We start from the raw sequence: 26,124 nt of genomic DNA on the forward strand, positions 1-26,124 counted from the left end.
ACACATTTCAGAGAGGAAAAGACCAAGTCCTGCTTTTATTTAAAAAAGATATTACTGAGATAATGAAACAGAAATGCGTTTGATGCGTGGGGCGGTGACAAGCCTGGACCAAATCATATTTGCAGATGGCACTGGAATGTGGCAAAATGGGTCCTGAGAGGACATCTGCACAAGGAGCACTCAGGAGCAAGTAAGCATAGAAAAAGGCAAGTTTTGCTTCTTTAAATTTGTATCAGGAACCAAGGGGGGAAAGTTGTGTGCAGATGTGGCAAAGCAGCATTACTTACTGTAAATAGCTTTTTGTTCAGCATGGAAAGACAGCAGCTCTTCCTGGGGTTGTTTGCTGTTCTCATGTGCCTATCTGATGGTTCAGCTCGTTAATGGATCAGGTTTCTATAAAAAGTATCTATTTGTTTGAGAGCCATGTGCTTCAGAAGCTGGGAACGCATTACATTCTGGAGAAGGCTGCTGCTGCTTTCTTACATGGAGATAAACACATTTTTAAGGGGTCGCTAAAGTTCCTCCTTGTTCCTGGATTACCCTTAGAGGGAAACATAAACCATTAGCAAGTCAAGGAGATGCACTTGAGGTTTATTCTCCATCCCTCCCATTCAATCTATGAGCTTCTACACATTTTAGGGGGGGTGTGGGGGGGAAGATAGTTCAGCCTCTCTCAGAACCCCAAAACTAATGTGTGGCCATGAGACACCCAGGTCATAGCAATGTGAGAGCTGTCTAGGAATCCTGTTGCAGCTCCTTTCTGTCATAATTAAATGGGCTGTCCCAATGGGCTGGTGGTTCCAGAGTCCTTATGCAAGAGCTGCCAGAGGCACCCTCCTGGCAGAGCCGTGTCCCAATGGGTGCTGTGTCACCCATGTGCCCTGGAAGCAGGAGGTTCTTATCAAGGAGCAGAATCTCATCTTGCCCAACCACTTGGTGAACAAATGTAGTGACACAGTGTCTGATCAGCTTGTGCCACACTTCTTGCAGGGAATGACATTTTCTTTGCTGGGCTGAGGAATCAAGGCTTGGACTTCACTGTTGGTGCAGCTCCTTTGCAGACAACCCCAAAAGTCCTTTGCCCATTGCTCAGTTTCATGTCCCACATTAGAAACACTGTATCCTAAATGAGCAAAGTTTATTTCCAGGGAGTTCCTCATATTGACCCTTCTGATTCAGTGTCTGTCTTGTTCCAGAAGATTTTATTTGTCTTGCAAAAATTAGGAGACACCATTTAAGGAAACACAGAGGGGAAAAAAAAACAACACTTTCTTAAAGCAAATCCTACCCCAATGTCACCCCATTTCTTCCTGCATTATTTTTGGTGTCTTGTGTACTAACACAAAGTACTTTGAATTTGGTTCAGTGCTGTGAGTAAATTCCCGATTGGTCATGACCAAATGTAGTCCTGACTTGATTGTTCAAAAATTGTCAGCAGCGCAGATGGCTTGATCTGGAAGATGCTGGATGATCAGTTAGGACTTGCAGGCTCTCCAGTGATAAAATTAGGTTTTCTTGGCAGTAGATAGAAACCACAAAAAAGGTAAGACAGCTCTTGTTAAAAGAAAGGACTAATGCAGAAAGGAGGAGATTTTTATTGCCTCATTTTTCTGTTGGAGGACTGATAAATTGTGGTGCGTTTTTCCTGTAAAGACTCACTTGACATTTATCTTTCCCTGTTCACATGTAACTAATAGGGAAACAAAAGAGGAAAATAGTGTTTAACTTAAGGTGTTTAAGAGGAAAAGAGGGGTAGTTTTATTAGAAAGATACAAGCTAGGTCTGGTTCCACTTTCCTACTTCTTATGCCGTCATTTACACTTGGATAAAGTGGACAGAAAATGCAGCCAGCTTAGAAAAGTCCTATTTTACATCCATGTCTAAATGATTGCACAGGGAAGCAAGGTGAAGGACTAGGTCTTTGCTGGTTGTCTGCCTTGGATTTTTTAATGGAAGCAAAATTAAGATGACTGTAAAAGGGAGAGGGAGAAATATAACAGCTGAAACCTCCTGACTCATGTGCTTAATCATAGTACACCTTTTCTGTGCATCAGCACCTCTCAGGTCTGTGCAGAGCTCCTGGGATATCAGTTCTTTAACAATCTTTATACTGGTACCAAAAGGCATGAAAAGTAGGTTGAGTTCTAAACTTTTTGTTCATGTAGCAGAATCCACGCAGTTACAAATGTGCAGTTTTAGATTTGATTGCAAAGAGGTATAAACCAGGGTGTCAGTCTTCCTTAAAAAAAAAAAATAATAATTAGGCAATGTGTTTGGCTTTTCATTTGTTTCTGCCTCCAGATCTGACTCAAATGTTTGTGTAAGAAAGGCTTCACTTAAAAAGTGCAAGGTCAGGTCTTGGTGTGCTGCTCAGAAATGGCATGGAAGGAGGGGGAAGAATTGCTGTGAATACATAAGGCTGACATTTCCTGCCCATTTCCTATATCTTGTCTGGCAAATCTAGTGACTGATGCACAGGAAATCAGGTACAGTTTCTCTGCAGTCCCCACAAACAGCTTCAATAGGAAACAGGCTCATTTTGAAGAACTGGAGCTCTCTTCCTCCAAGACAACCACAGTGCTGGGACGAGGTGTACTGGCCTGGGTGTGTGCCACACTACAGTGCAGTACCAGTGGCACCGGTGGGCTCTAGGAGGGACTCTACAGAAAATTTAATTCAGAAGAGAAGTTGGAATGTCACTAGGAACTCAGGAAGGGGTAACTTGTACTCATGACCCATGCTGGAAATACTGTTGAGAACCAAGGCTAGGCTGGCAGGAGTTTTGCACAGTGGTAAGGATGAAGGCAAGGGGTTGCAGCCATGGTTAGCACTTGGAAGTCCTCAAGTCAGTCCATTTGATGAAGTTGTATTCCCTTCTACAAAGCACTGCCTGAAAAGCAGGTCACCTTAAACCAGAAGACAGCCTCTGTACCAATATGAAATAAAATGGTTGCCCTCAACCATTTTTAGAGGTACTTAACACCTTCTTTACCTCAGTTTTTACTACCTGGAAAGAACGTCTACCAGACAGCTGGCCTGCAGAACTGGCAGAGGGAGCCAGGGAGCTGCATGGTTTCCCTTTGTTCCATGAGCAAGTGATAGGAGCTCTCCTCAGCAGCTTGGACCCCCACAAGTCCATGGGACCAGATGGGATCCATCCTAGGGTGCTGAGAGAGCTGGCAGATGAGCTGGCCAAACCACTCTCCATTATTTTTCATCAGTCCTGGCTCACTGGAGAGATCCCAGCTGACTGGAAGCTGGCCAACGTGGTACCCATTCACAAGAAGGGCCGGTTGGATGAGCCAGGGAATTACAGGCCTGTCAGCCTGACCTCAGTGCCAGGAAAGATTATGGAGCAGGTCATCCTGAGTGCAATCACACAACACTTAGAGGATGGCCAAGGGATCAGGCCCAGCCAGCATGGGTTTAGGAAGGGTAGGTCCTGCCTGACCAACCTGATCTCCTTCTATGATCAGGTGACCCGCCTGGTGGATGTGGGGAGGCCTGTGGATGTAGTCTACCTGGACCTCAGCAAGGCCTTTGACACCGTTCCCCATAGCAAGCTCCTGGCCAAGCTGTCAGCCCATGGCTTGGATGGGACCACACTGCGATGGGTTAGGAACTGGCTGGAGGGCCGAGCCCAGAGAGTGGTAGTGAATGGTGCCACATCCAGCTGGCAGCCAGTCACCAGTGGTGTGCCCCAGGGATCAGTGCTGGGCCCCATGCTCTTTAACATCTTTATTGATGATCTGGACGAGGGCATCGAGTCCATCATCAGTAAATTTGCTGACGACACCAAGCTGGGCGCAGGAGTTGATCTGCTGGAGGGTAGAGAGGCTCTGCAGAGGGACCTCGACAGGCTGGGCAGTTGGGCAGAGTCCAACGGCATGAGATTTAACACATCCAAGTGCCGGGTTCTGCACATTGGCCACAGCAACCCCATGCAGAGCTACAGGCTGGGGTCGGAGTGGCTGGAGAGCAGTCAGGCTGAGAGGGACCTGGGGGTGCTGGTCGACGGTAGACTGAACATGAGCCTGCAGTGTGCCCAGGCAGCTAAGAGGGCCAATGGCATCCTGGCCTGCATCAGGAACAGTGTGGCCAGCAGGAGCAGGGAGGTCATTCTGCCCCTGTACACTGCACTGGTTAGGCCGCACCTCGAGTACTGTGTCCAGTTCTGGGCCCCTCAGTTTAGGAAGGATGTTGACTTGCTGGAACGAGTCCAGAGAAGAGCAACAAAGTTGGTGAGGGGTTTGGAACATAAGCCCTACGAGGAGAGGCTGAGGGAGCTGGGGTTGCTTAGCCTGGAGAAGAGGAGACTCAGGGGTGACCTTATTACTCTCTACAACTACCTGAAGGGAGGTTGTAGACAGACAGATGTTGGTCTCTTCTCCCAGGCAAGCAGTACCAGAACAAGAGGACACAGTCTCAGGCTGCGCCAGGGGAGGTTCAGGCTGGATGTTAGAAAAAAGTTCTATACAGAAAGAGTGATTGCACATTGGAATGGGCTGCCTGGGGAGGTGGTGGAGTCGCCATCACTGGAGGTTTTTAGGAGAAGACTTGACAGGGTGCTTGGTGCTGTGGGTTAGTTGCTTGGGTGGTGTTGGATTGGTGATGGGTTGGACGCGATGATCTTGAAGGTCTCTTCCAACCTGGTTTATTCTATGTATTCTATGTATTCTATGTATGTAGTGGCTAACCTGTTTCAATCTCTACTGCATTTGCAGTTAGTGCTTCTCAGCTGAGTTCAGGGACTTCCACCTGAGGGGCTTTCATTTTTTATAGTGGATAATCATCTTACTGTGCTGAAGGTGTGCCTGTTCACTGGCAGTAAGCCAAAGGTGACTTTCTCTCAGTGCAGTTCAGTTTGAGATTGCTGAGACTACCTGGGCACAGTGTACACGGTGGTCCTTCTGGAGGTCCAAGCAAGGCCCAGCATGGTGGGTCACACGAACACAGTGCTTGCCTGCACTAATTAGTCCCAGAGCTACCTCAGTGGACCCTTGGCTTTGGGATGTCTGAGCCCTGGGGAAATAATCTGAAGTGATGAAGTGACCTCAGGCAGCTGTGTTGAAACAAAGTGAACCTCACACCTTTGGGCTAGGGTTAAACTGGAGCTCCTTCAATTCTCTGAACATCCTGAAACTTGAGAGTGGACACAACACTGTGCCTAGTGACAGATCAGAGCATCTTCAGCAAAACCAAACTTCTGTGCTCAGTTTGCAAAGGTCTGACTCCCCAATAATGCTCCATAGTGCCGTCCGGACATGACAGTCATTTCCTGATGGTTACAGCAGTTACACCCTCACTATACCATGCAACTGCAACTGAAAGAGGAACTTCTTCTGTATTTCAGGAAATTTCATAGTTCTTTCAGGTTTGCAAAGTTTGGTGTGAATGGTCATGTGTGGCTCTCCCCAGCAGTGACTTGCCATGGGCTGCTACCCAAGCAAGTTGTGTTCCTCTGGCCCCTTCTCCAAGGTGGGCAGGGCATCCCCGCCTGCACATCTGCTGGTGACTGAAGCCCTTTGAGGAGGAATGGCTGTACTCTTGAGAAATCGCTGGACTCAGTGATACCTGTGAAAAGCTAATACAAAAAAAAGAGCTCTACCTTCACTTTCCAACACTGGGAGAAATGCATGTTCTTGGAACTGAAAACTTTTTGGGAAACAGTTTAATTCTTGCAGGTAAGCTGAAATGTCATAACTGAAAGGCACAGGTTTTTTCATCCTAAACTAGGTACATGTAGTTTGAGTGTTCTGACCTTTCAAGAATGTGTTTGCTCAACTCCAGACATCGCGTCTGTATTAGAAAATGGAAGGGTAATTTACTGTTGATGTCCTAACAGTATGCACTGAGGTTTCCTGTAATATCACTGTTTCTTAGTAAAGGCCCAGTCTCTCAACCCATGGTTTTCAGCTGAGGAACCCTTAACAGGATAGGGACCGTACCCCAGAATGTCAGCCTCACATCCTGCTTGAAGGAGAATCCTCTTGTCATTTAAAATTCTTTAAGAAAGGACTCAGAAAAAGCAAAGTACTTCAATTATTTAGTTTCTCATTAACCTGATGCTCCTGTTACATGATGCCAACCCTTTGAATGAATCACTGATGTTCTTGATTGTATACATTCGGTGCTTTAAAGTGGCTACCTGGCCACTGCCTCCTGTGCATCTCAGCCTTGCTTTGGTGCTGCTGCAGAGTCAAAGGACACCCTCCTAGCCCTCATACTGTTTCCCTAGTTCTTAGCCTCCCAGATGTATGGTGATACCTCTGGTAGGGTAGAGGAAGCTAATGAACACACTTTGTTTGGAAATTCCCATTATCATTTAAAGAATTTTGATAACAGAGTGTTTGCTAGCACTACAGTAATGGGAGAGAAGATGTCTTGGTCCAGAGAGGGAAAGAGACTCAGTTCTTTTGAATATTCCCATGTTATGAAATTAGAGGCACAAACAAGGCCAAAATATCAACAGCTAGACTATTTATTACACAAATAAAGTGGATGGGTCAGAAGGGGAGAGAGAGAAAATAGTGAGTGACAGAGAGAAAGGGGAGAGAAAAGAGGAAAGGAATTATATTACCACACCCCTCACCCCCCAAGACAGTTTGGGTCTGTGGAAGAAGGCTGCTGCAGCTTTGGAGTGGAGGAGATGTTATCCTTGTTGGCTGTGCTGTCTTCTGAGCAGCCTCTTCAGCTCCACGACTTGTAGCAGGCAGAACTTGGGACACAGAGAGAGGGTTCCTCTTGGTCTGCTTCTTCCAGGCTACATGGTGATGTCTCTCATTTTTCTCTCCTGGTATTCTCTTGGTTTTGATTCAGAGCAGCATTGCTCTGGTCTTTTCCTTCTCTCATGTTTTTCTTCTCAGTGGCATTGCCCAGGTCTTTTCCTTCACCTGTGTAGAGGAAGCTAATGAACACACTTTGTTTGGAAAGTCCCATTATCATTTAAAGAATTTTGATAACAGAGTGTTTGCTAACACTACAGTAATGGGAGAGAAGGTAAGCACAAGTGGGGAAATGAAGAGCCCATTTGTGAAGCACTCACAGCATCTAAGGTTTTCTAAGGGTTTTCAGGTTATCTTGTCCCCTTGAAATTAAATTGGAGACAAGTGTCTAGGTTCATCTGCAAACCTCAGCTAAGGCACTTAATGAAAAAAATAGTTCTTTACATAATTCCCTTCACCATTAGCAGGATGTATGGGAGTCCATCAGTACTTCCTCTGTAAATCAAGATATTGCAAGCTATTGCCTCCATATGAGCTCCAGCTCAGTGTGGAAAGCATTTCAGATTTGAAGCTTCAAAGATCAATCATCTGTTTAACACTTCCATTGCCATGATGAGTTTCTTCTCTCTTCATGGTAAACTTGTAGTTTTGAAATACCTCATACAGATAACTCTTAACACTGTTTCCTATGCACTCAGATCTGACCCAGCTGCTGTAGCTGAAAGTTGGAGCTGGTGGTGCTGGCACCATTTTCAAAAGTTGCTCTAGGGAATGAAAGAGCAAGCTTGGGGCCATGCCCCAGCCATCCAGAAGGCTTCTGCAAGATAGCCCCTCTGCAGTCAGCAGTAAGTTTGAAGCTCTTTTTAACCCCCAGCAGTACATCACCTTCCTAGAGCTTTACAGAGACCACATAAAGTATTCCTGAAGCGAGCAGCATGCTTCATTCTGTGTGTTCAAAACTACCTCCTCTGTTATGACAGATAACTGCAGTCTGGCTACAAAATCTGTAACAGGGATTGGTAACCCTCCAGGATGATACTTGGCACTCAAGAGCTAACACATGTTTTTGTTACATGAGCATGAGTCTAATAAAATGGCTCACTGGTTTAATATGCCTCTTTGTAAAAACAAGATGCAGTTGGATTTAGAAATTGTGATGATTTGGCAAGTTCAATTATTAACTTCTCTTGCAGGGTTAAGCTTTGACCAGAAATTCGCCATGAACCCGTGGGCACATCCTGCTAGGAAACAACAAGCAGAAATACTTCACTGTCCTCCTTGATTTATCTGCACAGTGCAAACGTGTAGTGTAGAGCTGTATTTTCCCTGGAGGAAGTCACAGCAAGCTCCATCACCACTCCAATGTTTTAATGTTTCAGTACATTATGACAGAGTCCTGCTCTGCTCAGGACAGTGCATCTGAGGAAACTTTGGCAGGTCTTAAACTGGCCTGTTGTCTAGTCTGCTTTCGCCATATTTTGGGAGAAAAGTTGAATGTGGTGAAGAGCCTGAGCTATGTTAGCTATGCAGTGTCCTGTGGGATTGTTTGTGAACACAGCAGCTAAAGATAGAAGTGCACCATAGAGATGCTAAAAATACTGTCCAACTCTACGGTGGTTGTTTAGCATTTGGAGCGCTATAGTTGGCCTTGCGCAGACAAAAGGAAGATGCAGTTTTGCAATTTGAATATGCAAATGAAATCCTGATCTTGCAAATGTGCAATCATATGCTCGAATCTGAAAAGACCACTTGTAGTCCTGAAGTTAAGCACTGCCAGGATTAAGAATTTAATCAGTCAAATACGGTGTCATCAGAAGTTGGTGTGATTGCATGTCAATGTGGAGACTTCAAAAAAACAACCCAAAAAGAGTCACATTGTGTGATTAAGATCAGATTTTTTCATTCCACATGTTGATACTTTGGAACCATGTTGTCTGATAAATCACCTCTTATTAACACAGCAGGCTGCAAACAGTTTCTTCTTTACATTTATATGCATGATTTAGTAAACAGTATTTTAATATCAGTGAGAACACATGCTATGCTTCACGGCTTTCAACTGTGTGACCTTTAAAGGCAGAACAAAGGCTTAGAAATTAGAGTTTACATAACACTGAGAAGGGTAGAAAGCTTGAAAGGCTATGTAATTCACTTCTGCAGCAAGAACACCATTTTCCCTAACATTGTTTGCACAAGTCAGCATTTATGTTGTCAATTTGCAGTGATGAATGTGTGATTAACATCGCTTCTAGAACAGTGGGAACTGGTGTCTGCAGCAAGTTGGGAGGGTCTCTGCTTAAAAAGCAAGTAACGGAAGTGTTGCATTTTCTGCTGGAGATAATTTCTCCAAATGCTCTGTATTTTTAATTCACTCCTTCAGTTAATAATAAAGAGCAAAGAGTGAAATCCCATCCCTGCTGAAGTCAGTGTCCCAAAATATTTATTCCCCTGAGGCCAAGATTTCAAGGGCTTTATACAGGATGGAGACTTCGGGGGTGGGGTGATGGATGGTCTGTGTTTGGGTTTAGTTAGGTCTTTAGCACCACTGTTCTGCAGAGTCCCTTTGAAGATGCTTGTGTAAGTAACAGATACCGTTCAAAGAATGTGTGTTGTAGGAGCCAGAGCTGCATGCTGGTCTGGTCACCTCACTGCTTCAGGAGGAAGGAAGCCTACAAATAACGTGTTGCCAGTGAGCTGTGCTCCTATTGCACTTACTGCATGTTTAGAATAGTGGAGTTGCTGTGTAGGTACAGAGGAAATTTTTGGGATAAAATTAAGTAGTCAGGAACAAATTAGGTATTCACCACTGGACTCTTTTGCTTTACAAAGTGTTTCTACTTCTATATAAAGACCTCTCTACACCCATGTTTGGTGAGAGTCTCACTAGATTCATGATTTTTTTTACTCATAAGTGAGGCTTGGCTTTATGGTTCTGTATTAATCAATACCCTGATTATTGTTTCATTTTTTGAAAGGCAGAGGAACATCCAGGAGGCTCACTAAGGCCCTGGATGAGTGTGTAGGAGCCATTCAGGTTGTTTTCTTTTCCTTGCCTATTCCATCCTTCTTAGAGTCATGCTCTAGTTTCTGATACGGCTTAGCAGAAGCTCCAAACTGCTCTTTGAAATGTTTTGTCCCCTGCCAAGCCTGGAGAAGAGCTCTGGACACAGTAATGTGATGCTTTCCAATACAGGATGTAAGCAGAAGGTGGCTCAGCAGTTGGACCCACGTAGGGCCATATCAGGTTAGCAGTCAGGTGCAGCCACACAGGCGAGCTTGGAGCTGTTACTCTTTGGGGGAGTAAGTGTGAGTGTTTCAGCTGCTGAAACAAAAATGCCTTTTTTTTTCCACCCCCAGGATGAAATACCATTGTTTCTTATCGGTCTGAGAATTTGAGAGATTTTTTTGGCCCCAAGTTTGACCTAATAGAAGACTTTGCCTTCAGGCTGTTAATTCCCCAACCATACGTTTGCACAAAATGGAACCTATAGTTTGATAAAATCATAGGAGTAAGTCTTCAGGGGTGTTAAAAAACAGTGCAATATGTAGCAGAAAAGAAGTGTCAGACTAGGTTTCATCTGGTTATCTAGTAAATGGTAAACCTACCTCATAATTTAGGAACCTCTACAGCCTGTTTCTTATACTCAGGTCCTTTTAGCTTATGATCATTGCACAACTGTGACAGCGTTAGGGGCTGAAAAAGAAGAGAGAAAGGTGTCTTTCAAATCCCAGGGGACCCAAGCAGCAAAAACATAACTTTTTGCTCAGTGAAGAGGATCTGCAATTCTCCAGCCTAGCTACTGCCATGAGAAATTAATGTAGTCTACAAAATTACCACAGAGTGTTCCACAGGACTTTGAAATTAATGGACTATAAAAAAAGATATAAAACAATACTGCTGGTATTAAAACTGAGGTAAGATGAGGTAATACTGATGGAAAGGTGTTGAGTCTAAGATTGATCTTGATTTACAGCCAGATATGAAAGAAATGCTCTTGTACTACAGCTTAAAAACCAAGAGGCAGAGAACTTGTTCTGTCTTCAGCTGTCTAGTTAATAACACTTGTCATTAAATGGAATGTGGAAGTTACAGCCAAACAATATGAGTGACGTGATTGCTGTAAGTCTTCAGATGACTAATTAAGAGGCATCTGTACAGAGATCTCCTGCTAGCAGCACAAGGCAGGAGCAAGCAGTAGTCCTGTTCCTCCAGATCCACTTGTCAGCAGCAATTTTTCTCTTGGAAAATGTTCCATTTTAACAGGGTCGTTAATACTGAAAGCAGATGAATTGCTAAGGAAAGGCAAGATAGGAAGGCTCTGAACATTTGTTTTGATAGGGCAGATCTCTGTTGGTGCCTTTGAAATGAGACTGGTAATTCTGTCTGACCTGGAAAGCAGCAAAACTACTGGTCTGGAGGGTTTTCTTCTTTTCTTTACAGCGAGTGTCACTTGCTTATGTGGGATGGCAAAATGGGTATTTTCTTGGCTATGTTTTTTTTTCCTCCTTGGAACTGATCCTCCAGTGCTATCTTCACACAGGCACCAGTCGTGTTGCCTGTAATTTTACAGCAGGATAATAAAAAACCACGTTGCTCACAAAGTTGCTGCTGTGTAGCCTGTAAGACAGTCCATTTTAAAGCAGGAATAGATCACATATATTTGTCATTATGAGCATAACCACATTCACATAAATCAGTATGAGAAAATCGTATTTGTAATATTTCCTTCCCTTTCATTTTTTGTTAATATTTGGGGGGGAAGACAAAAAAACCACAACAACCAAACCCAACAAAAACCTTAGGCTCTTGGTAGTCCAAGTTGAATTTCCTGTTAGTTTCTGCGGTTTAAGCTTATTGTAAGATCACATCTTTCCGGGTTTTGTATATTCATGATGTTTGGGATTTTTGTGCTTACTTGCTGAACAGGGCAGTTCTGAGTATTTGCAGCCAGGGTTGCTTCCTATCTATGCTGCATGGTTACCTGGGGAAGAAGGCCACATAGCTGAAGGAAAATGCAAGGTCAGCAATCACCATTTCAAAGTTCACATCTATTCAACAGTCAAAGGAGACCTTCTGTACTGCAGGGAGCAACAGTGCAAGCAAGCAAAACCTGTTGTCATGGGCTCTGGTGATGTGCATGAGGTGTGCCTGTCAGCCCAAGTCCAGGTGATGCATGCAGGCATGGGAGTAACTGCCCCTTTAGTTCAGGTATTTTTACATTCAGAACAGAGAGTGTTGCCACATTCATTAAGGGAAAGCACACACTTGCTTTTCTTCTTATAACACGGCTTGAGGTTCCTGATTTACTGAGGAAATAACTGGAGAGGATCACAATGCGTGGTGACAGTAATGGGGCAAAGGATCACAGCATGCTCCCATCAAGTCAACTGATGTTTGTTGTACTGATGGGAGATTGAATTCTACAAATGTAGCAGCAGTGTTTAGAAGATATTTTACCTGTACATAATCCAAGTAGGAACTTCCAACCCATGTTAATATAAGAGTTTTAAAGATGGCAAATTTCGCATTGCCACTGTAAATTATAAACGGGGAGAAGCTGTAGTTTCAGGTGAAAATAAGCTACATAATGTGTACAAGTAGCTAATACCTGATGTTCTTTTATGCTTAAAATGACTGCTTACATCCCCGGTTCCTCTTCCTACATCCTCCCTTCCAGTTGCCTGTTTCCATGAGCATGATGAATACAAGGAAATCCACCCTGTGAATTTTGCCTGTTCATAATCCTTTCTCCACTCACACACCTCATTATAAATGGATCTGCCACCTTCCCAGCCTGCAAATACCCAAAAGACCCCAAAGCAGACTTTACTCTGACACTCCTTGGCTGAGGAGCTGGGGCATTGCTATTTTTAAGCATGGTGAAACACATCTCTGGTAGCTTGGAATGGCTGTGTGATCTCTTTCCTGACAATGTGAAATGACAACTTTATGTCCATCCATGCTGAAATCGCTTGAAATCAGAAGGGTCAAAAAGCCTAGAGCACTAGGAAGAATGTGATTTTAGCTTGTGTTTCATCTTAATGTGGAGAATGTGAATGGTAGTTTTAATTGCTTGAGCCTCCTTGGGTTCTCCTTGTAACCTGTAGCCTGAGATGTGACTTTGATAAAGCATAGTTTATGTTTCTCATAGGCATGGACTGCTTTGGCTACTCGCTGGTCAGCAGGAAGCATTTTCTCTTGGATTCAGACATAAAATGTGAGTTGCTGTTACCAGACGGCAGCCAACACGCACAAATGGAAACTTGCAGATGTGCTAAATGCACTTAATGTGGTGCCAGGATCTGCTGTAGTTAAATGGAATCCTTGCCCATGAGCATTTGGGGTTTGTTGCTCATGTGCAAGCCAGCCTGCTCCTGGAAACAGCTCAAGCAGGGTTGCAAGTAACTGCTGCCATTTGAAAGGCAGTCTTACGTCAAATCCACTTTCCAGCCTTTAAACACGCACTCAGATTCCCACCTCTTTTTTGTGAACTGTCCTCAAAGATTAGTAGGACATTAAAATCTTATCTGGAGTGTGATAAATGAGGCATAGAGAGCACAAACCTTTCCAAGCTGTGTATTTAAGGCACAGGAGAAAAATTTGCAAAGTTTTCTTGTTTTGTATGGAGAATTGCCAGTTTCATTTTCTCATTACATGACTGTTTTTGTCAGAACAGATAGAAACATTTTGGGCTGATGGGCAGATAGCTCTCGCTGAAGCTTGTTGAAGCCACAGAGACTGAAGTCTTGATCGCTGAATGCTGCAAACAGTTTGCCTCTGGCAAATGCATACTTCCAGTTTTGGCAGTGCCTAGTATTTGAAGGAGACAGAGAGTGATAGATTCTCTGGTCAGCCCCGGTGAGCAAACCTCAGTCTCAGGTTTTATACTTTGCAGAGGAAAAAAACCCAGTCTGCAATATACCTTGAAAAAATACTTGGTGGGGGGGAACCAAAAAACTTCTGCTCATCTCAGGCTGCTGTGTTTCTCAGCCCTTCCACTAATAATGAAACATTTTCTCTCTGTTAAAATAACAAAGATATGCCAGGTCTTAGCAGCCTGTTGGTGACCTGGATTTTCCTGAGTTTCTGAGGAACCAGTGTCTTGCTCTGGAAGGCTTGGTGCAAAGCTGCCACAGCCCTAGAAAATCCCAGGATCTGTGGTGGGATTGAAATTTTTCCCACCTGTCCAATCTCCCTTTAGCATCATTTCTCTCTTTTTCTTCAGTCAAACCAACAGAAAAGCCAAACCCTGGGATTCCACAAGCGTTACAAGCATCTTGAGATTTCTAGTGAAAGAAGGTTATCCAACTCCCATTCTGGATATCCCAGTCATGGATTCATAGATTCTGTGCTATTAAACCAAGAGAGTCTCCAGGAATCATAGTGCATGCTAGAGACAGGAGGTAGACTAGCCACTGAAGGAGAATGTGGCTCTACAGACATTGGTTCAAAACGGCAGTGTCCTGTTGGGCTTGGTTCTCACTCGAAGAAGCTGTGTAGGTGTGGGAAACACTGCTGTAGGTTGGATCTCTCAATGGCAGTGAGTGGGGTGGGTGGTTGCAGATCAATAATCATCACACTGCGGTTGCTGTAAATCAAGGCTTGAATCTGACAGGCTGCAGAAGCCAGGAAGAGGCACAGAAATACTTCAGCTAACATTTTTCCTCACTCGTGTCTGCATTGCATTGACCTAAATAAGAATCTCTGGTTGGATTTGGATTATTTCTGGTGCAAGGGGGATCATTGCAAGGCTGGAGAAACAAGGCTCTCCTGAGCAGGCCACAGTGGCTCTTTTCTCCCAAAGACCATGCCAGGTGAAGGAGTCAGTGACGGATGGAGAATTAACAGGGGCTGGCAGCAGGGCCATGGGGCAGCCTGGTTCATGTGGAGAACTGTAGTGGCAGCTGAGGACAGTTGATGTATTGCAGAGAGAAGGAAGGCTGAGTGACAGGGAGGCAGGGAGCCAGTCCAGAGGTGCCCGTTCAGTTGGTTATTAAAATCCAGTGGAACCACCACTGTGTATATTTATTAACAATTTGTTATCTCTGCTTCCGTTTTTGCCACTCCTGGCCTTCGCTTCTCCCTTTGTTGAGAAATAGTAAGTTACTCAAGGCCAGCACCGCCTCCTGAGTTTGGAAAGTGCCTGATGCCAAAAGCCACCCCAGCAGGAAACTGCAGAGAGCTCAGTCGAGGAGAGGGCGCAGCTGAGGACTAGTTTCACTTGCCGAGTCCACCTTTCCTGCCTTGCCCAAGAGAAGCCTGTGGAGTGCGGTCCCCACACACAGGCAGTCAGTTCTGTGCAAAGAGTTAGCGTGTGACAAATGAGCTGTTTGCAGCTACAGCTGTATCACCACTTCCTGGGAAGGAGCAGGGTAAACAGTTGTCATTTATTCTTCTCGTGCTGCCATTGAGAGCTCGCAGTGCTGTGTTTTGTAACTTGGGACTTTCCCAGAGAGGCAGCCTGCTGGCTTTGGGAGGATGGTAGTGCTGAGATCAAGGTACTCTCACTTCTAAAAGCAAACCTGAGATAATGCAGAACTCATAATCGAATACTCCCAGCCTTTGTTTCCCAAGTATTCCCAAACAGAACTTAGCCTGTGCATGCTGATGCATTTTAATGAATGTTGACAAGGTCGCAGGAGCCCCTTTGTTGCTCGTCTGCTTCGTCCTTGCTTGCACATGAACAAAGCCCTCTCATACCTAGCCACAGACAGCCTCCAGCCACCTTAAGTGCATGGGCTTATGTGTTACGTGTTTCAAAAATATTTCTCTCTGTTTCTCAGGTACTCAGTTTGAAACAGCTGTCCAATATACACATCAGCAGAGAAAGGGGAAGAATGTATTTTGGTCATAGTTTATGTCGAGTAGCATCGGCCCTGTCAAAGAGGAGGAGAAAGAGTTGGAATAAATGCTCTTCTTACTGGGGGATCCACAGCTAGATGAAGGAAGTGGGCAGTAAAAATGTTTTTAGTAAGAGAAGAGTCTAGAAAGGGATAGGTAGACCTTAAAGAGATGGTCTTGAGACATCTGAGAGGACTGGATGAATGATCTGCAACAAGCAGCTTCTTGAATTAGTTAGGTCAAGAACTCCTTGTCCTGAAAGCTGTAGTATTTAGTGATGATCTCTTGCCACCATTGTTGTTAGCATGTCTCAGCCAGCTAGTGTCCCCATAAGAGAAAACTCATTACTGTGCCCTCCACTGGTCAGGGCTGCCACGGTGACATGTTCACGGAGAGCAGACACTGAGAGCTTTGGGACAAAAGTACTGGCTCCTCAAACAGCACCAGCAGAGAGCAGAGCATGCTGTATGGGAGTGAAAACCACCTGTGTTTCAGTGGAGAACAGTGAAACGAACCTCCCAGCCAGGCTGCCCAGCCCAGGAGGGGATTTCTGTGTATAGATGATCAAACTTAAGTGCCTGGTGAAATACTGTTGCCTATTTTTTTTTTCATTTGTGTGCTTGAAGCAGAGGGCTGATGATACCCAGGTGTCCCTCCTAACCAAGATTATTCTGTGATTTGTTTGGTTGCTTTAAGGATGGTATCTTTCTCTCTCAAATTAGGGTCTGTAGTCAAATCTGTCTTAAGCAAAAGCAATGCTACTAAATTGCGTGCCTGCGCTGGTGGAAATTTGTCTTCCAGATTTTATGGTCCTTGTGCAAATACTCGCCTGGGAAACAGGATTCTTGCTTTCCAAGAGAGCATGACACCCAATGTCACTCCCTCTCTTACAGCCAGGCTACTTATGAGGGCTAAGCAACAGCATCCTATTTAAAAATCCTGTCCCAGTTTTGGAATGCCTGTGCCATCTGAAAGCTATGGCCTTATTTTATCTGTTTGTAGCTAGGAATAGTCTTGGGGAAATGGAGTTTTGTTTTCCCATCACAATTACTCCCCAGTGCAACAGTTAAAAAACTATTTTTCAAAGTGTTTAGAAAGCCCAATTTTTTCCCCCCAGTAACTCAGAGCATAGGAATGTCCTATGGCAATAGAATCACTGGCAAGGACATGCATGCCAGCATGTCAGCTGGCCAAGTATGGGAGATCCCCCACCACTTCCTGCCTGAAGGTTCCCAGGGTGCAACTTGGAAACACAATGTGTTTATTTTGGATGTGTGAAGCCCCTGTGAAGATTCTCTATACATGTCTGGGTTTAAATATATGTAGTTATGCTCTACCAACATGTTTCAGCCTACACAGTGCAACATCTGTTGAAACATGCAGCTCTGGCTTAGTTTCCATGAAGAAAATGAAGGAAAACAATTTCATCCATCATTAGACCAACACTTGGGAGAAGATTTAGGCCTTGTTCCATTTCTTAAAGCTAAGCAAATTTTGGCCTCATCAGCCCAGAGGAATGATGGAATCACTGATGCCTCAGCTGTCTCTGGCTGTGATGTCAAGCAGCCTCTTGCAGGGCAGCAATTCACACCATGTGTAGGCACTGCTGGCCAATGAGGGCTGTCAGGTAGCCAGTGAATGGTGCACTGAAAGCAATGCTCCACATTCAGCATCAGTTCTCTCTTCCCAGTGGTTTCTGAGTGCAGCCCTTGTTAAAGCAATGCAACTAGAGGTCACAGGAGAAAACCCCTAATTGCTCTAGTAAGGGATGACTCCTAGAGAGTAGAGGGAAGATAGCCATGCAAGAAGGTCTCTTTTACACAGTGCCATTCAAAACTGCTGTCTGTTGATGGAGGGTAAAGTGAACTGCTTCTAAAACCTGATCAGCAGGTTAGATCTCTGTAGTATGCAGACCTGCTCTTCCATCTGCCATGATGATGGTGTACAAATAACTTGAATCCTCTCACTCTCCTCCAAATGTCTGTGTAAGATGGATACCAGCACAACAGCATCCAATACTGATCTTAAACGCCATCTATAGCCTAGGCAAGGGTAGGCACAAATCTGCAATCCTCTGCCTGCCCTCAAGTTTAGAAACAAGCAAGAAAACAGCTCTTGTGTGACTTCAATTGAGTGAGCCATCAGACAGCTCTCCCATATTCCCAAGTCAGAACAATGCATATTTGTGGTCGATTGCCTGAAGATGGGTGGACCTTGGCCATTTGCACAGTGACCTTCATGGGCACATTGCAGGAGGAGTCATACAAGTTGTGCCCATCCTCTGCCCCGCAGCCTCTATACACCCTGTAGTGACAGTCCTATGATGCTTCTGTAGTGACTTAGGCAAAATTATGATGTGTGCTTAATAATTAGTGTAACATTTAGAAGTTAGCTGTAGCCACCACAGCCCTGGAGTGGATCTGGTTACACTGGGGTTGGTGGCAGGGCTTCTTTGGTCATACAAGCTGGTACTAGGTATGAATATTTTTTGTGGTACTAGTTGACTGGCAGCACTTGCAACTGTAGGCCAGAGCTGGGAGAGGCTTTATGTGAACCAGCTTCTATGGTTTTGCCATTGCTGATTAGATGTGTTTCTAAATGATAACTCTTCCATTGATAAACAAGGACATAATTCTTATTTCCCTTAACTTGAAGCGCCAATGTTAATGTCTGGTTAATCCTATGACACACAGGTCAGGCTTGTTAAAATTGAAAGCCACAGATGATTATATTTGGAAGAGATTGCCATAGCACACTGAATTAGTATTAGAAGCATTGTTTCCAGTTTCACTTTCTTTAGTAGAAGGCAGGGGTTTCTTTCTTGCTATCTGTGGATTTACAACTCAACCATTTCTTGTACATCAAGATAGTTATATAACTGTATTTTGAAAACACTTCCATTTTTATGAATGAGTTGTAATCCTCCAAAAGAACAAAGCTCATACTGCCTTAAACTAAGAAGAATAAACAACAACAACAAAAAAAGATGTTTAGCTGTTATTTACTGTATCTGAAATCGAAAACATCTGTGCTTAGGAAGCTGGAAAGTCTGTTTAGATAGATAGCTGAGAATTTGTTTTGGTTTTGGTTTGTTTGGAAAGTATGCCAGTTATTTCAGATGTTCTGCCTATAAAGAATGTAAAACAATTTAGTTGTCCCAGGTCTGAATTTAATCCGAGTCACTGGCAGAAGGTCACTACATTCAGTTCAGGATTTCATTTAGCTCTGCCATTTAGACCCAAAAAATGTTACCATAAAAATGCTGGCATGTTTGTTATGCAAGGAGTATAATGTCTTAATTGAAATGGTACCAGAAACTATTTAAAAAACTTCCATTGCAGTTCACATGACAATATTTTATAGCTGTAACATCTGTTTTAAGGCCAACATGTGAGATTTAGCCTTTGTCTGACTACAACTCTTTGAATTTCAGCAAACTTTTAGCTACTTAAATCCTGATTGAATTTGTCTTATACGATTGGGTTTTTTTAATTGTATGATTTCATTTTCTCTATCTCCAACCCAGTGTTGCACTGTGGAACTAGAGAGCATGCTAGAATAACATGTCAATAACATGTTCTTTCTTCTTTACTTTCACAGTTACAGGGATCCATTAAAAGAAAACTGGAAGATGATAGCTCTCCTGCCTCCGGTGGTGTGCCTGATGTCATTTTCCCAAATGACAGTAAAAGACTCTGTCTGGATGACGTAAACCTTGCCATGGGCCAAGGTGCCAATCCCAATGTGGCATGTCCAGAAATGCAAAGTTCTCCCTTCTCCAGCAGCCACAGTGCTTCTTCCCTGGGAGTCACAGGTCATCCAGTTCTCCTTGAAAACAATCACATGAATGGCGGCGGCATTGGTTCCCCCTTTTCAGTGCCACCCAACACAGAAATAAGTCAAAAGGGGTCTATAGGAGGGCAAAACAATAACATTGTCCACTATGATGAGAAAGGAAACAGCTTACAGTCTGTGGACCAAGAGCTGCAAGATCTACTGGAAGAGCTGACCAAAATGCCTGATCCTTCTCCCAACGACCTGGATCTGGAGAAGATTTTGTGCAGCAAGGCTGAAGAGCCACTTGGGCTGAGTCATTCTCAACCCAGCATAAGTACCACTCCAAAATCCTCTCCACAGACTTCCCACTTGGAGAACCATGTTGCTAACAAAGATTTTTCTCCAGGCTGCAATCCAACCAGTGGAGGATCTCCTCAGATGAGACCATCATCTGCTGGAGCTAACTTCCAAGTTCCTGCCTCAAGTAAGTCTGCTGCATCCCCCATCTCTACAGCAGCTCAGAGCAAGAACCAACCACCACCTATGCTTCCAGTACCCTTACCCAACATACCTGGCTCCAACTGGCACGCTCAGCAGCTAAAGCAGCTGGCAGCTAGCAAGCAGGTGTCTACTACTAAGCAACAAGTACAGGCTCCCAGCTGGCCAACTATGTCTCCTCCTGGTCTCTCTCCGCCTTACAGGGCAGGATCATCCCCACACCATCAACCTTTCAGTCCTCAAAATGTTATGGTGTCTGGCATGCCTGCTAATAATTTACCAGGAAACAACATTCAGAGTCCTCAAAACACTCTGCTTTCAAGCATGACTTCCAGCAGCACCGCATCCAATGGCCCCTCTCCTCCTTATGGGTCTGAGAAACTCTCCAGTCCAGCTCTGAATCAGCAGCCCTTCAGCCCACAGAACTCCATGCTGCCCACCCTGACAGCAGCCAGCTTACCAGCCAACAACATTAAAAGTCCACAGAACAGCTTGGTTGCCAGCATGGCCTCCACAAATACTGGACCTTCTCCACCATACAGGCCAGAAAAGCTGTCAAGCCCAGCTCTGCATCAGCAGCCCTTCAGTCCTCAAGGTACATTAATCTCTAACATCACTTCTACCAGCAACCCCACAAGTATGCAGAGCTCACTTTTTAAATCAATGACAACAAACCAGTCCAAAAATATGAACATAATTATGCAACAGCCATCTAGTAGCTTACAGCCAGGTCTGGTGAATGAGAACCCTGTTAGCCAAGACCAGTTTTCTTTCAATAACACCAAACCACTGTCTCACTTTGCCTCAGAGTCAGCTACTCAAAAGATGTCACCTCTGACAGCAGGACAAGGGCAGCAATCTCTCATTCACTATCTCCAGCAGCAGCAGCAGTCTGCAGCCACACAGCAGTCCCAGCAGGCTAACAACAGCCAGTTTCTCCAGCAGCAGTTTCGACAGCTGATGCAGCCGCATCGGATGCAGAGGCACATGCAGCCTGCCACATTGCCATCTCAGAGCAGACAGGTGAGAATGTCTCTTCTGTCTCATAGGGCTTCTGGGAAAATACTGAGTCATTTATTTTTCTTATTTTTAGCTTTCTGTTTCAAATGCAACGTGGCTAAACTTCTGGGGTATGCACGGTGTATACGTGGACTGAGGCAATAACAGAATCTGGTGCTATCACAGTAACTTTATTTCTTCAGCTGAAATGTACCTGAATTCCACTATGCATTGTCTTTTCTAGCCCAGTGGAGAACTGGGCTCTATTAGGCAAAACACATTTCATACCACTAAAATAATTTTTTGTGTGTATAGGTGGTATTCTTATTTATATTTAGTTTATATTGTAAGCTGTAGAGATGTTCCCATGTTTCCCATCATCCTTTAAGTGGGAATATCTCTTTCTTTTGTTGTTTTGTTTGTTTTTTCTTTTTTCCTAAGTGCCCTTCAACAGATTCATCTCCATATTGTGTTTCTGAGGCTAGAAAAGATCGGGTAGGGAGAGAAGTGAATTTAACATCCGAGTCCTTCAGGGACAGCAGGTCAAACAGTGCAGTTCCCGGATAGCAAGGAGGCAAACTTGAAATACTTGTTACTAGCATTTGCCAGAAGCAATGCCCTGCTTTGGATGAGGGCCATTCCCCTCCCTTTGTTGGTCTTTGATACCAAGCAAGCTGGTAAATGCAAAAATGTGGCTGGCAGGAGTGAGGCACAGCCCTGATTTCCCTCCAGCAACCTTCTCTCATAGATTCGAGGTTTGGTGTGAAGCACTATCCTCTACTGCCCCAGAGAAGAGAGATTCACTGTGGAGACTTCAGAGCAAGTAAGGGCTTGGGGACGCAGTCTGAGAGCAGCATGGGTGTGATGAATAAATAAATAGCTCTCCTTTTGTTAGGAAGAGTAGTAGGAAACATTGAACCTCATCATCAAAGCCTTGTTAGGCTGAACCAACACTTTGGAAGCAGAACCCTCCAAGCTGCTTTGCTGTCCACCCAGGCACTCTTTGTGAAGGACTGGAACACTTCTCATCCAGCAAACCACAGATACAGCTCTGAAGCTCTGCTAGGATCTGCTCAAAAGCATGGTGATTGGCTGGAGAATGCTCTCCAAAGCCTGGGTTTCTTTGCTCTTCTTCCCTGCTAAGTGGCTGGTTCTGTAAGTGACTTGGTGTAACCTTGTCCTGTAATAGCAATGAGAAATAATGGGATAGTTACGAAATGGCAGCTTCTTAGTGGTCAGTCAATGAGGTGAATTTTCCACTGTGCCACTTTAGGATCTTTTCCCAGCATTGTGCATGCTCAGTACTCCCTTGCTACAATACAGCAGCTTAAAATGGGAAGGATTGGTGATTTACTGAATTTGCTTATCCAAATATGTAACTCATAACTATATGGCAAGTGTAGTTCACTCTAAAGGAATATCAATATGAGGCCCCTGAGTCCCCCAGAGGTCTGAAGTAATTAGGTTACTTTAAGCACATGAAGACCCTGTTTGTGTTCAGCGTTCACCCAAATTAAACACGAAGTAGAGGGACTTGCTGTCTTGGAAGCTAGAAGTATGGATGGACACACCACAAAGCGAGTGAGCCTCTGCAACTTCATGAATCACTACTGCACATCAGATGTTTTAGTCTGGAGGCAATGTGGGTGAAGAATACATTTATGGTGGCTTTTTACCGCATCTCGAACGATGGCTAGGAAGTTGTTAACGGCAGTAACATGATGGCTTTTGATCCTGTGTCCATAACCTTTGAGCATTTTTGTTGGGTGGTTGGGTTTTTTTTTTCTGGCTCCACTGCTGGGTGTGTGGAATTGCCACATCCCTGTTGGATTCCTGAGGTTTCCTGTGCCCTACTTTTCCCTGCTTTGCATTTTTGTCTCACACCTCTGAATCCCCTACATCACTGATTAGCCAAAAAAAAAAAAAAATCATAAAAATTTTCTGCAGTGAGTCTCTTTAATTGGCCAAAACAGCCTCTCTTCCAGCAACTTTCCTAGTGCTCTGCCTGGGCTGCGTTTTTGCCTCATTCTCACTGTCAGAGAGAGTTATTATAATTTGGCGGCTATCAGTAAAGATCAAGGACAGTTAAGACAGTGATTACAGGTGATGAGCATTTTACATTTTCAGACTAGTTAGGTAAGCTTATGGTGCCTCCCTCATTTTACAAGTAAGACTTATTACAGTAATTATACACCAGCTGACAGTGCTTCAGTTTTACAGTCTGTTGAACTGCTGAAGAAAAATGGTGGATGTTCAGCAGCAGAACATTTTGTTAGGTTTTGGTAACTTTACTGCAAAGGTTGTAGAAGAAAGTGGACCCTGAGTGCTGTATTAAAAGGAAACTGACATGGAAAAAAACATTCTCGGTAAGAAACCTTAGAGTTCTTGGATACTTGCTATGTTTCTTTGAGTCTAGCATGTAGATCTGTTACTTGTCTGCAACAGACTTCTTATTTACATCGAGATACTGATGCTGATATTTTGGACCTGACCTGCTGTGTACCAGTTTTACTCCATTATAGCAAAGTATTCCCAGTGGCTGTGGTTTTGATTTCCAGCAGTGTACCCGAGGCTGAATTTGAGCTTTGCCGAATCTTGGTGCCAGTTCTCTCCCAAGGCAGGTGATGAACAGGACTTTGCAAGCATACAGCAGTTGTTTCATTAAAAGGCAGAATATTCAAGATTCGGAAGACAGGGGAGGCAACTTCTGCATCCTCAAAATTTAGTTATTTTTCTGATGGAAAATTGCCCTTTTTAGTCTCATTCACAAGAACATTCACTTGAAGAGAAATAATAGTGTTCCCTGGAATGTTGTTTAGTGTTTAAAAGCCATCCCGTTCCTCTGTGTATGTGTTTGTAAATGTGACTAAAATTTATAAAAAGAAGGCATAGTACTCTCTTTTTGTGTGTGTGAGCAAGAGGTGCAGCTTTGTACAAAAGAAGAATGTGGATGGTGGCCAGTTGGAAGGAGAACAATAAACCATGAAATTTGATCCTTGTAGCAGGCAGAGCAACATGGGGAAAGAGAGCAGGGACTGGGACATAGACCCAGAGTGAGCTTTTTGCTGCTGTTTTAATGCGTGTTAAAGCAAAGGCTCCACATTCCCAAAGCTGGGCTACTGCTGGTGCCTCACGGCTCTGCTGTTCTCATGCTTAATGATATATCTCTTAAGCGTAATCAGTCTGCATCCCAGATCCTGTATTGCCTGGACAACTGGTAAATCTGATAAGGGCTAATCTTTTCCCATCTGAAGCACTATGCCTTTATTGTTGAGCATTGATGGATATTGATTGAGGCCCTGACAGTTTGCATTGTGCACTACTGCAGAGCCTGCTGGTGCTAACATCGCTCTTGTGGATACGTGCAGGTTTTCATTTTACTCATGTAGGACTGATGCTTGCTGACTGAAAATATACTCAAAGGTCTGGGCTCATAAATCTGCAATATAAAGATGGTATCAAATGCCAGGGAGTCCAAGATAGTCTGCAAGGCTATCACACAGTGTTTACCGGGCTTAAGCTTAGCCACTTGACTTTACTGGCTAGTTTTGGGTGCATGAAAATCTGCATTTGCCCAGGCAGGTTGAATAATTGGGCATCTGCCTGATTTTCATGTCTAAATAGTTTGTACTTGCAGATCTCCTATTCTGGCATGTCAGATATATTGGACTTAATTCTGCCTTCAGCAATGCTGATACATGACCACTTCCAGAAGTGCTCTTCTTTCACTCCCACCGATATTAGACCAGAGACAGGACTTTGTGAACAGAAAGGAAGGTTCTCCTGAAGGCAGGAAAATGAGCTGGTGATCTGTGCAGTTTAAACTCAGGCTGGAATAAAAGAAACCCTTTGGGTGGCCGTTACTTCTCCAAGCCCAAGTTTGCCTGAGTTAAAATCTGAGTCTCGGGGAGGAGGGCAGTATTGCCCACTGCTCTGTGTGTAACATGCTGAAAACCAAAACACAAGTGAAAAGGTTGTTTTGTTTTGTTGGGGGGATGTAGCTAATAAATAGCCATTGTTTGGGTGGGACACACTGTGCGTTTCTGAGCTCTGCTTGCGCTGTAGGAACCAAATGTGCTATTCTTAGAGCTCTCTGCATTCCTGCTGACATCCAGAGAGTTGTATACTGGATTGTCAGTGAAGGGTATATTTGTTTAGCTCCATTGCCAAAAATGATGGTAGAGGGAAAATGATAGAAGGGACAGAGAGAAAATAATATTATTTGCAATAAAAAGTTCTGTATTTTACTGCATGTGGACTGCCTTTGAGATAGTGAAGAGTATGCTCAAGACAGAAAAAAAACCCGTTTGGAAAGGACTTGATAGTTTCTTTAACTGTGGTAAAAGCTGCAATACAGTATCTGAGTTGGCAGAGTAAATTATAGGTTGCAGAGAAACACCAAAACCCTGAGCTAGATTAAATATACTGGGGGGGGGGGGGGGGGGGGGGGGGGGGGGGGAGGGGAGGGGAGGAATTAAACAAAAAGTCTTGTTTCTGAGCATGAGTTTTCTAAATATAGAAACAAAACTGAAGAAGAAATGCACTGTTCTAAAGAGCGAAGTGACCCAGAGCTTAGATGTCAAAGGTTAAATAAATATAATGGAATACAAAATACAGCTTTTATTAATATAAACAGAAATGTTAATGCCACAGACTGATTCCTGGGTGTCCTACATTATGTGAAGTTATTTCTGCCTGTGAAAAGTCAGCACACCGGGGCTGTTAGGTGAGGCTCTTCTGATTCAGCTGCACTTCATGTTTATAAGCTCAGATGCTGATTGATTAAGAGTTTGGAAACGCAGAGAACGCAGCCCACAGCATCTGAGTACATACAGTCCTCTTGCAAGTACAGGGGGAAATCATGTTTTATTTGGCATTTCCGAGATGTCACAAGGACTCTTTCTAACAACCACGGTATGATGTATTATTAATTAGACCAGAAGCACTGGACAAATTTCATCTGCAGCTTCAAACCCCTCCTCCACCCCTTCCTCTTCCTTTAAGTGTTAAATCCACTTTGAATGAGGTCCTGCTGGTATTTTCCCCCTTTCCTTTTCTTTTTCTCTTTTTTCCCCCCACTGTTTTCACTTTTTTTCCCCTCCTATTTTATTCCCTATTTTTCTTTCTTCTTTTTATTTCGCTTTTTGTTTTTCTTTTTCTCTTTCTTTTTCTTCTTTTTTTCCCCCTGTCTCTATGTCTGTTCCTTTCCTCTTTCCCCTTTCCTTTCCCCTTTTTCCACCAAAAAAAAGTTTATAAAATATTACCTTATTACCCCACCCCCCC

General features: G+C 43.9%; 1 protein-coding gene across 1 annotated transcript in view; it reads left to right on the top strand.

Annotated features, from left to right (window-relative positions):
- MAMLD1 (mastermind like domain containing 1) overlaps nt 1–26,124 on the top strand; it is an 88,396-nt gene that overhangs the window by 34,003 nt on the left and 28,269 nt on the right. The window contains exon 2 of the mRNA XM_054169397.1: nt 19,168–20,865. Coding sequence (XP_054025372.1) covers nt 19,168–20,865 — 1,698 coding nt within the window. The remainder of the gene's footprint in view (nt 1–19,167; nt 20,866–26,124) is intronic.

This window comes from Dryobates pubescens, chromosome 18 (assembly GCF_014839835.1).
Source record: "Dryobates pubescens isolate bDryPub1 chromosome 18, bDryPub1.pri, whole genome shotgun sequence".
Classification (NCBI taxonomy): Eukaryota; Metazoa; Chordata; class Aves; order Piciformes; family Picidae; genus Dryobates; species Dryobates pubescens.